General features: G+C 35.7%; 2 protein-coding genes across 2 annotated transcripts in view; both read right to left on the reverse strand.

The window, feature by feature from the left end:
* Positions 1–7,016, reverse strand: part of Smp_169450 (DNA replication licensing factor MCM8, putative) — a gene marked incomplete at both ends in the record, with an annotated part of 47,103 nt that extends 40,087 nt beyond the window's left edge. Inside the window, 3 exons of the mRNA XM_018790691.1 lie at positions 1,691–1,808; positions 4,084–4,256; positions 6,888–7,016. Of these exons, the coding sequence (XP_018646086.1) occupies positions 1,691–1,808; positions 4,084–4,256; positions 6,888–7,016 (420 nt within the window). The remainder of the gene's footprint in view (positions 1–1,690; positions 1,809–4,083; positions 4,257–6,887) is intronic.
* Positions 7,017–8,934: 1,918 nt separating this feature from the next.
* Smp_177920 (protein kinase) lies at positions 8,935–9,592 on the reverse strand (the record flags this gene model as incomplete). The annotated part of the gene is made up of 4 exons (XM_018790692.1): positions 8,935–9,213; positions 9,263–9,346; positions 9,384–9,481; positions 9,550–9,592. 4 exons carry the CDS (start codon positions 9,590–9,592, stop codon positions 8,935–8,937), a joined length of 504 nt encoding a protein of 167 aa, XP_018646087.1.
* Between the last annotated feature and the right edge of the window lie 5,698 nt (positions 9,593–15,290).

Consider the following 15,290-nt stretch of genomic DNA (forward strand, 5'->3'; position numbering starts at 1 on the left):
CAGAATGTCGACGTGTAGCTTCCCTATTGGATGGATAAGAATGACCCCCTTTGTGCCTATTGGCTGTCCGAAATAATGATCTACTTTCAGCCAAAAAACTATAAATACATGAGATTTTTGTACCATATTTGACACTGTTTTGGGGAATAAAATTCCTACTTACTAGTCTTCTGTCTTCTCTCGTGCGACGTTGCGGGTTCGATCGTTCAAGTAGTCTAGTAGTACGTGGCATAGCAAGAATCAAAGCTTTAGATATAACACTATGCCTTTTATGGTAGTAATCAGCTGAATTGACCCAGTGTTGATGCTCACATTACCAATACAATGTAACTAAGGCTTAATTATTCAAAAGTGTTATGATGTATTATGATAATTGAATAGAGTATTAAGCTTTATAAAAATCAGATGACTGACAGAGTAGTGGTGACTAGAATGTTTAGTTCAGATAGGTGTTATTTCCTTATGGTCTGTAAATTATCACGTGATACGATCACCAATTTGAACACCAACTTATTGACTAGGCGAATGACTCATAAATCAGTACAAGCAGCCTAGATTCAACTCTGAGTTCTTATGGACCTCAAAGATGGTAGCTTCTCGCCTAACCCATTTACTTCAGTCCAGAAAACCAACACCAGCCTCCGTTATACAAACATATGTTCCAGACATACACAGTTTATATACAAATAAATCAGACCGCATCATACATAAGACAGAAAATCACCTTTGTACAAGACCTGTCCAAAAAGTGGCTATGGATATGAAAGACTGTAACTAATACATTAGGAATAACTTAAAGATAGAAAATCGTATAGTAGTAGTCAATAGGTCAAATGGAAGCTCATAATAAAAGGAATATGAGTATACATATAATATAGTTACTTAACAGTTATACAATGAGGATATATATAATTATAATCCATGAATAGATCCTAGCGGTTACCATTCACTTATACGTCGTCCAGATATAACAGGCGGACAGAAGAAAAATCGTTCTTATGCATTTTATTTCTTATATTTGTACACATTCTTCACCAACCACGTTATCTTTAAATTAAGGAGTCAGCATCTAATAGTTTACATTTCCAATTTTAGTCAGTTCGTGAGAGGCGTTTTTTGAAGATTGTTGAGTTCTATGATATACATCATGGAGTGACCCTAGATAAAAACTACCACCGAATACCAGTAAGCACTAGACAGTTGTTTCATACTAGTATGATACTCTCATTGGTGCACATTAAAGACCCAACGGTAGTTTGAACCAAATATGTTTGGATCTCGCACTGAAAACTTAACTTTCAGACAACTGAGTAAGTATCTAATAGTTTACGTTCCTGACTCCTGAGTTTTTCTGATATGACGCAACCATTTTCCGCTTCGGTATTGACTGAATTTAAAAATGTAAGCCATTGAATGGCAAATAGGTGGTTTGAAATTTAAGCATTCTCTTGGAGACTAGACGGTTCCTGGTTTGACTCCTGGTGGGATCGCGAATGTGCAGTTCTGGGAGTCTTATGCTATGATAAAGCAATTTTAAGCATTATTTGTCATCCTCAATGTGTTTACATATTTCCACAGTTGATAATATGCACTGTCAATGGTTTACTTATCTACCGATTGTAGATCTCTGTCATATCAAAGGATTATATACATAAGGAAGACCCATATAGATATGGAAAAATGAACTCACTCGCTGTTTTCCCATCAATTCTCTTTGTTTTCTACGATTCACATCGATCACTGATTCCCGACGTTTGGATTCACATTCAGAAATTGTTCCATGTGAATTATTATTGTTACTATTATTGCTATTTTCCGTTTTCTTATAAAAATTTTTATTTATAGCATCACTGAAAGTTTATGAAAATGAATAGATTTTTTTCTGACTACTGAATAAACACATTTCAGCAATAAATTACTCTCTATTTAAAATATAAATATTTGGTCAAAATATGAGATCAAAGATATCATAAGCAAAGATGGATAGTGGCTAGCAGTGGAATCTAGGACGCGCGTCTCATCCTATTTGGGACTCGTCAGCTGGATGTAACTGCATCTCAAAGTTGATGTTTACTCTGGGAGTCAAATCCAGTATCTTTCACTTCAAACGTCATCGCGTTATCCACTCAGCCACTGAGTCCTGAAAGCCACTTGCTTGTGTGATCGGGTGAAGTTCGTAGTCGGATTATAAAAATGATTTCTTATCTCTGAATCATCGAATAGATTTTCATGAAATTACAAGTATACCTTATTAATAAAGACCAATAATGTTTGTGATTCGTAGTCAATTACACTCAGCTATTTAATACATACAAGCTGTGCAAAATATCTGGAGGCTTAATCATTAGTGCAAATCTGTTTACTTTCAGCTTTCATACGAAAAATAGGACAAAGTACTCCTTGAATTGGCTGACATCAATTTGATAAGTATGGTGCAGATGATGTTATGCTACTCAGTACCTAATGCTGAATAAACTATACCGATAAGAGTCACATCATGACCACTTAGCTAAGTAACTCAGTAAGATAATTCATCATAATTATTAAATTCACTTAGTATTGTTTGTTTGAATCTTCCCATTGATGTTTAGGACTGCAACTGGTCAGTCTCTAATTGGCATATGTGCATACTGTGCGTATTGCCTCGATATAGCCTTAATTCACAAGTATTGTAAGCAGAGATGGATAGTGGCTAGCAGTGGAATCCAGGACGCGCGTCTCGTCCTTTTTGGGACTCGTCAGCTGGATGTGCCTGCATCTCAGAGTTGATGTTCACTCTGGGACTCGAACCCAGTACTTTTCGCTTCAAACGTCATCGCGTTATTGTTTAGTGACTCAATTAAGTGAATAGAAAACCATGCAGTTAAGTCTTGTTCTCCCTTCCACTCATTAATGAAGCTTATATAACATGACACTTATCATATATAAAACTAAAAGGTGTTGAACATGACAGACAGTGATTTCGTTTTACTTCATGGCTCATTAACTGACAACATTAAAAGATACAAATAAAATGCCACCGTTCTCAGTATGACACTATTCATCATACTTTAATGTGATACTTGATATAACCCGAAGGGAATTATGAATGGTAACTTTGGCATCCATTTATGGACCAACGCTATGTGTATATTTTTATTGTATAATTGTTAAGTAGCTAAACTATTCATATTCGCATCCCTCTTATTATAAGCTTTATGTTGACCTATAGACTATTATTATACGATTTACCATTCTTGAGTTATCCCCTGTCCATTAATTACTGTTCCCCCTATTCACAGCCACATTTAACTAAATCTTGTACAAATGTTATTTTCTATTTTATGGTACGATGTGGTCAGTTTGATTGGTATATAAACCCAGTGTGTTTCATATTGCAGAGGCTGTTATTGGTGTTCTGGACTTAACTAGCTGAGCTAGGCAGAAAGCAGGACTGATAAATACTCAAGACCGCTAGTACGGGTTTCGTGTATTATTGGTCCGATTGATAAATCACTACTCTCTAATTGGCGGAATCATCACGTCATATATTTAGCAGGGCACACAGGCACAATATATGACAATACTTTCGAACGTTTTAATTTGTGACAATACAGCTGTATTAACTTCCAAATAATACTGCATAATCTGCCTTAGTTTTTACTTCAAATGACGCGTAGTATCCTTAATCTTTTCATATACTTAATTCCCAAAATCAAGCGCATTTGGTAGGAAAATGCATAAACAATGGAATTAAAGAAGATGGATTGATACTTATAGAAGAAACAGTGAAGATTAAGACACTTGGTTGTTAATTTGCAAATTAACTGTTTACTGTATGGTTATCAGAATTTAGTGAGATAGTCTGTAATTTGTGCTTGAATACATTCGATTGTCTCCAACCGGTGTTCTGTTCACTACAACGCAACAAATACTGAATCTCGAAGTAAATTCTAAGAATTCCCATCTTTGGTCTATTGACCCACTGTTAAGTATTATATAACGATGTCATATTGTTGATGAATTCAAACTAATCATCATTATATATAAACACTATGGTTATTCATACATAAGTATGAAAAAGGGCAGGAACAGAAAACATACCTTAACTTGGATTTTTTAATCACTGGGACTTGATGTTGTTGTGGTTGGTGGTGGTGGTGACTTTGTGACTGTTTGAAGTGTTTATTTATCAAGTTTAGATTGTTAGATAGATTATCATTTTTACGTTTAGAATGTTCATGAAGTACTGTATGACTAAATTCTTCCGCCATTTCCTTTAAATCAACAAAATGAATGGATATGGATATATATATAAGAGAGGAAATTGAATGATGAGGAGTTACTTCATAATGCTTTTGCATTCTGAATTTTCCTCTTCATACAAAAGATTGTTTGTTAACCCAACCCATCAGAATGTATTGGTTAATAATAAGTCTGTATCTGACGAAATTATTCTTACTTTTTTATTTAAACACATACATATTGGTATAAAGGGGCATCAGATACATATGCGCCACGCAAAACAATGATAATGGGAAGAGAAAGGGGGAAGATGCGTATATATGAAAGAAGGAAAAAGAAGAGTAGTGATGGGGGGGACTGAAATGTACAACCGGAAGACTTTTTCAGTTAAGAAAGTTGGAACCACTCTTTATGAAGAAAGTAAAGGGAGGTTACAGCAGGTTCGCCACTGGCTTCTGTTCTGAGCCATATCTGATAACGTCTCTAGCCACTGTGTTGCACCATCTCTCGGACCACAGCCAAGGAGTCGTGAAGGACCAACAGAAGCTAGCCCTTTGCAGCTTTCTTTCATACCACGACACCATGTCATACACTGACCACCTCTCCGCTTTTTCCAACCAGTCCCAGAGTCGGCAAATAATGCACGACGTGGAATTCTCTGGGACGACATTCGTAGAACATGTCCAAGCTACCGAGGTCGGTGTTTCAAGATCGTGACACCAATTGAATTATCGTCTCTGCGCCCGAGCACACGATGCCAAATTTCTGCATTACTAGCATGGTGTTGCCACTGTATGTCAGCAATCCTTCGGAGACAACGATGATCGAACACAGAGAGTCATCTAACATCCTAAACTCGGAGAGGCCAGGTTTCACAAGCATAGAGCAAAACTGTGTTGCAGATCCGACTTTTACAGCCAGACTAACATCACGAAGGCGCCAAAGATGGCCCAGGTTGGCATAAGCCGCTCTGGCTTTCCTTATACGTGCATCAATCTCATCAGTCAAGCCCCCACCGGCACTTATGTAGCTACCTAGATACACGAACTTCTCAGTTACTTCAATCTGCTCACCATCCAGGGTGAGTACAGGATTAGAATCTGACGAAATCTCGGTATGGACACAAAAGGTTCATTTGACTTTAGGAAGTATGAACTACCTGCATAGTATTTTGCTATTTATTAATTTACACCTATGACCCATGCTATAACCAATTTATGACCATGCATAGATTGATAATACTTTATTATAAGTGTCTCAGAAGTATCTCTAGCATATGGTGAGGCCATCAAGTGAGTTACTCTGAGGTTCGATGTAGGATTTAGGGTGAAGAGTGTAAACTAGTCGATAATGATTCTGAATTACCACCGACTGAAATAGCATAAGTACGTGTTACGTATGCTCAATCACCACTTATCCCAATGTATAATGGTAGCTAAAATAGCAATACATTTTAAGAAGGCTTTGTATCAAACAATGAAGTCGGTATCCGGTGGACTGACACTCATAATGAGATAATGACTTCTTATTTTATGGCTGGAGTCTTCAATAACAGTGGCTTAGATGCACTCATTCTTTATATTTCACTAGATCCTGAGAAAATCCTGATTCTACCATTACAAAAATACTTTTGATTTGGATTGGTTTTATCTTATTCTCCTGAAAAACTTCGTTCTTCGGTCATCAGTGAAATACTGTAATTCATGGTTGAATGTACTTCCACTCTGAAGATTTCTATCGCGTTTCCCTAAAACCTCTTCCTCTATTGTATCCTGTTCTGATTTCAGTAATGTTTCCAAGTCCATCCATTGATAAAATATCTACAGTAACCATTCTATAGTAATGTAGTCGAATACTTTAGAGGTTAATGAAGAATACCGTTGAGAATCAAGGAGCAATAGACAGTTGAATATTTCTCCCAAGTGTTTATTGTAGAATCGAAGTATTCACTCACATTTCTCAGGTTACGTTTTACATGTGTCATATAAAAATAAGTTTGTTGATCCATCAATAATATCTCTTAGATTCTTTATCACATCCCATAGATACTAGTCAACCATAGATTCCAATTAATATGAATTTGACCCCCTAATGCCCTGGTACGGCCGAGAATGGGGAGAGTCCGCCCTTCCTCTTCAAATGCTCTCACATGGCCTCTGCCAGGGAAGTCCTACTCACTGCCTTCTCGTACCACGGGTGTTGTTTGCCAAATTGAGAGGATGAAAGGCGAATGTCCGGCGCTTTAACCGGGTTGGTGGACACGGAAAGTCCATCTAAGGGAGTTGGAAAACCCTCATTCCAAACCAATGGTGTACATGGGATGGCTCCACTATCCTGAGGGAACAAATGGCGTATCAATCAATCGTTGGTCACCGGCTACCATGGGATTGCATCTCCTCACAATGCTCCACTTCCTTGTGGATCAGACCTTTAGGTCAAAGGTTCCGGATGTGGCCCCCTAAGGAAACCACCTGCTTCAGTTTGGGCACCTTGGCAGTATCACAGCCCTCACACAAATCGAATGTGTGTGGTGCATATATATGTGGTGCTTCCTTGTACCAATATTTATGTGTTTAAATATTAAATAAATAAATCTGAATTTTGCATCAACGTAATAGGAGAATTAGTTGAATAATACCAATCGATATAAGTTTGTGACTTACTGTTTCTGTTAAGTAACGATAGATACGTTTTGACAAAAATGGTTTCCTTAAGATTGCATTAATACTTGGTCTATCTCTAAAATTGAGAAAAATTAAAGAGGAACATGACTGATAAATGTTTATTTTCATAGTTGAAATCATGAGTCAATTGAATCTAGACCACCATGGAAGACCTGGAAGCACTGGACGGCCATTTCGTCCTATTTTGGGACTCCTCAGCAGTGCGCATCCACGACCTCGCCTTGCGAGATTCGAACCCAGGACATACCAGTCTCGCGCCAGAGCACTTAACCGATAAAAATACGATGAAACTATGAAAATAATGAAATCTCCACAAAAACCCCTTCCAAATGTTTATTTATCACGAGGAAAATCAATAGTTCAAACATATTTAAACACAGGGTTCTTTCCTAAGGTATGGGTATTCGTAGGACGTTGGTCGGGTTGCTTGTATTTCATCATAGATGCTTTCGAAGCATTGATTATGTATGTTGAGATCACCGAGTGAGGAATATTGTTGTTTACATCAGACTATTAGGTAAAGATGACTGATCACTTAATAAGGTAGTAAATCTTCATTGACTAAGATTTTTTTGGACATTCATTGCATTTAATCAACCTCCACCTACTTCGATACGTGATGAAAGATGATAAAGATGTAGGCTAAAAGAACATTAAGGATAGTCATACCAAGACCTTAGATTATTCCATGAAATTATTGACTGCTGAACAAAGCTGTATAGGTAGATATATTAATCATTTCATTAATTGTCTTTAATCATTAGTTACGATAAGTGAGAAGACTTCAACTTGGTTGTTCTTATTGTTTAACTGATTTGAAATTTCATTCATCAATGCCGTGACTTTTAAAGATTATCCGACTGATGTCATTTATTATGAATGGTAACTTTTGAGAACTATTTATGGACCAATATGATATATATATTTCCTATTGTATAAATGTTAAGTAACCTAAGTATTCATATTAATGTTCCTTTTATTATAAGCTTTATTTTGACCTATAGACTATTACTGTGCGACTTACTATTCCTAAGTTATACTCAGCCTATTAATCGCAACTGATTGATCACTGGGTGGTGATCAATGTCATGCGTGTCAAGTCCTTCTAAGTGCCGATCGAATGCTATCGATCAAGTTGCTATTTCGCCACTAGTCTAGGTGGCTCGACAAATGTATGTTTTCTATTTGATGGTACAATGTGGTCAGTTTGTCTGGTATATAAACCCAGTATATTTGAGAATAATGATTCATATTGCAGAAGCTGTTATTGGTATTCTGGACTTAATTGGTTGGACTAGGCAGAAAGCAAGACTGATATGTACTCAAGACTGCTCATATGTCTTTTCTGCATCATTTTTCTGATCAATAATTCACTCCTCTCTGATTGGCGGGGATCATTACGTCATATATTAAACAGGGTACACATGCACTTGATATAACAATAAATGAAATATCAGAAAGGGGTTTTGTGGAGATTTTAGTAATTTTATATAGTTGGGATTATGAGTCAATTGAAGCTAGAACATCATGGAAAACATGGAAGCACTGGAAGGCCTATTCGTCTTTTTGTGAGACTCCTAAGCAGTTGATAGATATCAACTCACTGGAGATAATAGTTACTCAGCTTCGTGGATTGGTTGAAGTTAGACATTAACACCATTGGATGCAGGCTGGCTCAGTGGTCTAGTGGTTAATCGCTCTCGCGTGAGACTGATAGGTCCCGAGTTTGAATCTCGCGAGGTGAGATCGTGAATACGCACTACTGAGAAGTCTCACGCTAGGATGAAATGGCCATCCAATACTCCCAGGTTTTCCATGATAGTGATCTAACTTCAATGAACTCATGATCTTAACTATTATAAAATATATAAAATAGTTTACCTTGGATTACGACGAAATAATTGAGAAATTAAATTTCTTATTTCATAACTATATTTTGATGAAACTGGTGGATAGGTTCCACTAAAACATTCAATTAAAAATGATTTAATTTAAACAAACCGTATAATTTTCAATACTAAATTCTTCATATTACCAGCTTCAAACTAGAAAGATTAGGGATAAGAATAAGAATAGAAAAGTATATACACATTACAGCATGTTTTAAGGTTATCATTTCATATAATACACAACCTAATGCCCATATATCACTTTTATGATCATATGGTTTATTTTCACAGATTTCAGGTGATAAATAATATGGTGTACCAATACATGTACGTGCCAAATCCAATGTATGATTTAATACTTTAGCAATACCAAAATCACCTAATTTTAAACGTCCTTTAGATGTGAGGAAGACATTCTACAATGAAAAGATAAAGGATAAGAAGTAACAATAAGATAAGACCTACTTGTGTTTTAATATCTCTATGCAAGATCATTCTATCATGAATATGTTTTAGTGCTAAACAGATTTGTACAAAATAATCTAAAATCTTATGAAAGTATAAATGTATATAAGGATAACATTACCAATGATTCAGGCATTAGAACACCATTTTGTTTATTAATTTTAGTATATAAATCTCCTTGATCACAATATTCCATGATAATATATAACCAACCAGATTCTTTGTTATTGAATAAACGAAATTATCAAGTTATGAAGTAGATATACAAAGAAACAGAATACAATTACCTTCAAATGAATCACAATATTGGACTATATTTGGATGATTCATTTTTGATAAGACAGAAACCTAGAAAGAAAGAGGAAAGAACTTAGAGTTACTAAACTCGCCTGTGTACATGATATATTTGCATGGTGGTTAGTTTCATAATCGTTGGTTCAATGGTTCGTTTAGACTCAGGAAGTACTAGACAACTGTTTCATCTTAGTCTAACATGTTTCATTGCTACGAATATGTATTCACACTATGACTCGGATCTAGGACTATTAAGTCTCGTGTTTGGCATGCTAGGGTCAATGATTCTTTGTATATTATAGTAATTTTGAGAGGATATACAAAATAGAGTCAATCCATTTCATCTGAAGGATATACTCTCTCAGAATTTTATCTTATATATGGTGTTTTGGTTAATTCAATAACTTATCTTTCATTCTTTGTCCTGCCAGAAAGATATAAACTATCCGGCAAATATTTATATTCTACCTATCAGGATATTGTTTCGAATCAAACTGTCTATTTTGAGTCTTTTTCAAAACATTTATTCATTATTCTGCAGTCTGCTACCTATCCCATCCAAGGTTAACAATCGAAAATAATTTAACTATGATTAATTCAATTGTCTGGTGTGCATCTTTGAACTTGTAGGATTTGAATAAGAGTAAAAAAGATTGAGGACAGAAAGTTTGTTTATTTATATGCAATTATTACTCAGTTAACAGCTAAGTACAGCATATTCAATAAGCAAACTGAAATGTAATGAAATATTATTGGTATCACAAAGATACATCAGTTGGACAACTACTGGAAACTTAAAATTACTTAGGTATGTTCGTGTTCTCAGTAAGTTTAAACAATCTTTTCAACCATCACACAATGAAGTAGTTTGGAATATACTTTTTATTAGTAATCATTTGGCCGTTCAAACCTAGAATTAGGTACAAAGTGTCTTACCCATAGCTAACCACTATTTTGTAGTTTATACCCATCTAAGCTAGCGTATGATTGCTAACACTAAAGATGTGCCAACCATCATCATAATTGGACAATATTTTTAGAACATGATAGGTGTAATTCGTCAACCAAGTATATGTTCATGATCCTGATTTCAGTTATATGTTCGGGGCAATATCTAACAATGCCATCCGGCTACCCAAATGGAAGTAGATTGAGAAGGATTTAGACCTATGACTTAGCATTTAGTAGTAGAGTTATTTTATGACTAGTATATGACTCTAAAACTAGTCATCATATCTAATTTGGCCTCAATGCACACGAAATGACTAGTTTTAGGTTTTTGAGTTGAAACTTAAATAGGCGTGAATCCGCGTTAGCTATTCAAGTCCCTGAGAGTTGATTTCCTTACTCGATATTATTGCCACTTTGTTCGATAGGCGTTAGGCTCAATTAATGTGTTAAGTAAAGAGTTATAGTTGTCTAACAACTCAATTGTTACACTAAGGACCCCTAGTTTCTATCTTAGCTGTTAAGACATTATGCTTACATTATATTATGTGAAACACACAAACCATTTTGAGTCAAGGTGTTTTGAAAATTACTGGCGTTAGTCAGTTAAGAAAAGATGTGCCTGATTTGACAAAGTTTCAATCAATGAAATTAGAGTGAAATTAGTATTCCGGTGTAACCGTGGAGATTTACTCCATGTGTATTGTTTGGGATATATATTTTGTTCAAATTGATGTTGGTTTAGACTCAGAAGTTCCAGTCCATAAATACATGTTGAGACCAGAGATAACATACCAATCGATAATAATTGGTTAACCAGTAAGGTGTGCAAAATATCTTTATATCTAAAACATAGACTGTAATGCAAAGATTTTGGCTGTAATGCCTTTGTTTGTGAAAACATTAGCAATTTTTCATAAACTAAGTAGAGAAAAATGAAAGAATACTAAGGACCAGAATTTTCAGGTATAAATATTCATTCAGTTCAATGCTTATTAGATCCTCCTTAATACGAATGCGAGTTATTGTATGACACTGCCAACGAGTTTGGATTTGAAGAAAGAAACCTTTCTCAATGAAACAAAACATTGGAAAGCGATTTGCTGCCGTTATAATGAAGTATACACATGTGGTTGTAGACGGCATCTCGGATGCTTTCTAATATGCAATATATTTTTGGCAAATTTGTCAAAGCCATTCGCTCATTTAGATCGTGCCTTAATGTAAAGGGAAAGTTCTAGATCTTTAGTTGCAAATAGTGAGATTTTTAGTTGCTCAACTTCAATAGTTCAAGTGATAGGTGACTCAAAGTTCCGCACTTCTATACGTTCGATTTTAAATTATTTTTGCAAAGGTTTTTGAAATCTACTGAAATAAATAAATATCACGTCACCATGAAGGAGTTTAGTTAGTCGTTTTAACCAGGAACAGAGTCCAGTAAAGAATTAAAAAGTGATTTCAGGTTATTTGCTTTTGCCGCGATGAGAAAGCGTTTACATGCTGGGACTTTCCCTAGAGTGAGATATTATAGTTTTGAAAAGGTACTCAATAATTTGCATGTAATTTACTTAATATATAATTATTATAACTACCATCTACTTATCATGTGCCTAGTTTATGTTTTCCTGTGTTGAAGGTTGAGGCCTTAGTCGACCTATAAAGTTTCTAGACACGTACTTAACCATTAATCAATAATTAACAACTGTTCACTCCAAAACTAGTCTTTTAGTTGAGTAAACCCTTAAGGCGAATATCAAAGTAAATGTTGTTGCATTATCAGTCCTAGTATAACGTTAGGAGAAGAAAAACGATTCATGAAATTCAAGCAATCGGTTCCAACAAAACACAAGCAAAAAATATTTTAGATTAATTCCTGTATGAAGAAACTGGCTAATTGTATTTTACATCTCATATATATCGAAACTTTAGTGTGGATATATAAAAAATTCGAAACCGAACTCACCTCTTTTCGAGCTTCTTCTCGCTCTTTGAGTGTCATCTAGAAAAATATATCAGCTAGTAGTACTGTATAAAAGTACCTTGCGAATATTGATTTCTTTCATCACTCGATGAATGTTTTCTGATTTTGATAGGACAAGTATTGCCTTTCCAAATGCTCCCTCCCCTATATTCCCAACTTTCTCATATTTCAATAAATCTGACATCAATGTTTGTAAACTGTAGCCAAATATCTAGTTATTTGAATTAGTGGAACAAACAGTGTCGGAACCATAGAAACCAACTCTTATATGACGCGCTATAAATTTGTCTTTTTGCGATGCTGAATTGTTAGAGGATTTCTGTCCATCTCGATGGTGCTTTGTGCATTGAAGGACTGTGTACAGCCCAAAATTCAGAAAATCTAGAAGATATAGAATTAAGAAAAGATTTGATTCAACACATGTGTAGCACATGCTTAAAATTATGAAAAGAATTAGTACCAATCAACAATCATACCATTATGATACTGAGGATTTCAGACGATCAGAACACTCAGGAAGCCTTTCAAGTGACTCATATCATTTAACATCATTTGAACTACTGAAATCATTTAACTATGCATATGAAGATACAAGAGTAGAGAGTACTATAAAAAATAAATAACTACATTTACAAAATTCGGTCTATTTTGGCGCGAATCCGAACGAGAGGTTGAAAAATGATGTGTGTTCTTAGTAAAATCTTATAAGCATGACAAAGTGAAAACAGCGTACTCATTCGCTGAATAGATTAATACGAGTGGTCAACAATGGACTTTGGTCCTTGGAATTTCGTACCTGTAGTATTGTCCTTATTTGAGTTCATGAACCATGGACAGAGATCAAGTACTGAAATAAGCCGGTGATTGAATTTTCGAAACTTTATAAAGCTTCTGTTCTCTTGAAATTAGTGCGTGAAAGATTTGAGACTATGTTACTGTTTATGGAGGCTCTAGTAATCCTGTATTTTGTAGTAGATATCAGGCCTTGATTCCCCACGATGTAAATTGGAAACAGAAATCCTCAAAGTCACCATTTCACACTTTAGTGTATTATAAATCACTATTCTGACACCTGCAGATTCATTGTCGAAAGTAAGGAAATTCTTTCCAACTTTCAGACATAGCAATAATTCAAGTGGCCTCAGCTAAAGATGTCGATGTTCCACTTCCGATTTTATTGATAGAACCTTGTTGAATGAAGTAAAGTGAAACTAGTAATTAGAATCAAATACATACAGTAAGAGTTTGTAGTTGAAAAATGTGTTTCAAATTGTGAACATCCGTGCGATATAAACTACACGAAATATGATGCAGAGTCCTATCATCTTAGCGGAAATGAATTGTAAGTTGTTAAATCGATGATTATAGTTAGATCGCCAGTGGGTAAGATAATGAAATCTGGTGAAAAATGTAACCGAAAATCATACCAGTGACTGACAGCAACAGCTCTACACGTAAACTGTAGGGAGCCAATAGTTGTGTAGGGTCGGTGAAGTGTCACTGAATATCGAACAGATCATCGATCCCTGTCAAGGTCAAGGATAGTCAACGCGCATCAATCAATCATACGCCATGTACTGGCTCACGCGGCAGTGGTTGTACCTTAACTAATATATTCTTGTAATAACGTCCTTTATGTTGTACAGTCTCCATAGCATCCATGGCCCCTCGTTACGTCGATGGGGGCAATCCACGTAAGGTGCTGGTCGCGAGGTGTGACTTCAGCGTTAGTTGGTTCGTCACCATTCTCGTCTAACTCTAGTAGGCCCTCAATCATTTCGACATAGACCATCAACGTTGATGATCCTACAGTTGCTTTGGGCGACATTGAGCGAATCGTTCTAGAAGATGGAGAATGGTTGCGCGAATATTACCACGAGGATGCTAATCAGGCACTTCGACCTCGCTTTGGTTAGGTCAGTCAGATTGACATGTGGAAAGGACTTACCGAGACAGTTGGTATAAATTCAATTTATAATGTCAAAAGCAAGTGAAAGTATTTTTCAAAAGTAATTGACACGGATACAAACTTTCCGAACTTATTGTGGCTAACAGTGTGGTAAATGGACAACTGACAAGGTTTGCTTGGTCCAATTAGGAAAGGAGGGCAGTTTGGATTATGTCGCAAAGTTAAATACGACCTAAACAACAATTTTTATGAATCGTGAGGGAAATGTTATTTATTTATAAACGAGAAATTTTTGTCGACCAATATGTGGGCTTAATTAAGTGCTATATATATCACAATACTAGATACTTACATCTCTATTCTGAAAAGCGTTTAGCAGACCTCATGCCATCTTTTAAGAATGATCGTGTTGATATAATAACACTCTAATGTTTATGAAGTTTGTTGTAGACGTCACAATTTTCTGGCTAACTTGTGCAGTACCCATCCCCGGTGATTTTCACCTCCTTCTACGAAACATTTAGTCAGTGCAACAGATTACCACGTAATTTTCTTCACAAGGTTCATCACGAATTTCTGTATGCTTTCGCTAATCAGTGCACTTCCACATGTTCCGTATGTCAGCTGTCGAGCTCAGATTCTCCACTTTCAACATATGTCCATCTCAGTGTTACGGGAAAGACTCCAAGTTATATATATAAATATATATATATAATTATACCCCTTGGGAAACTAACCCGTCTTTTGGCCTCTGGGATGTACTTGTCCATCAGATCACTTCCGATTGTCATCGATTGGCCTTCTCACTAGAACAATTATGACTAGCTTGCTCTACTGGATAAATATCCTGCTCCTCTTGCCACGTGGGTAAATTCAACCACATTCAAAGATCACAA

The sequence above is a fragment of the Schistosoma mansoni genome, assembly GCF_000237925.1.
Source record: "Schistosoma mansoni, WGS project CABG00000000 data, supercontig 0041, strain Puerto Rico, whole genome shotgun sequence".
In the NCBI taxonomy this organism is placed as follows: domain Eukaryota; kingdom Metazoa; phylum Platyhelminthes; class Trematoda; order Strigeidida; family Schistosomatidae; genus Schistosoma; species Schistosoma mansoni.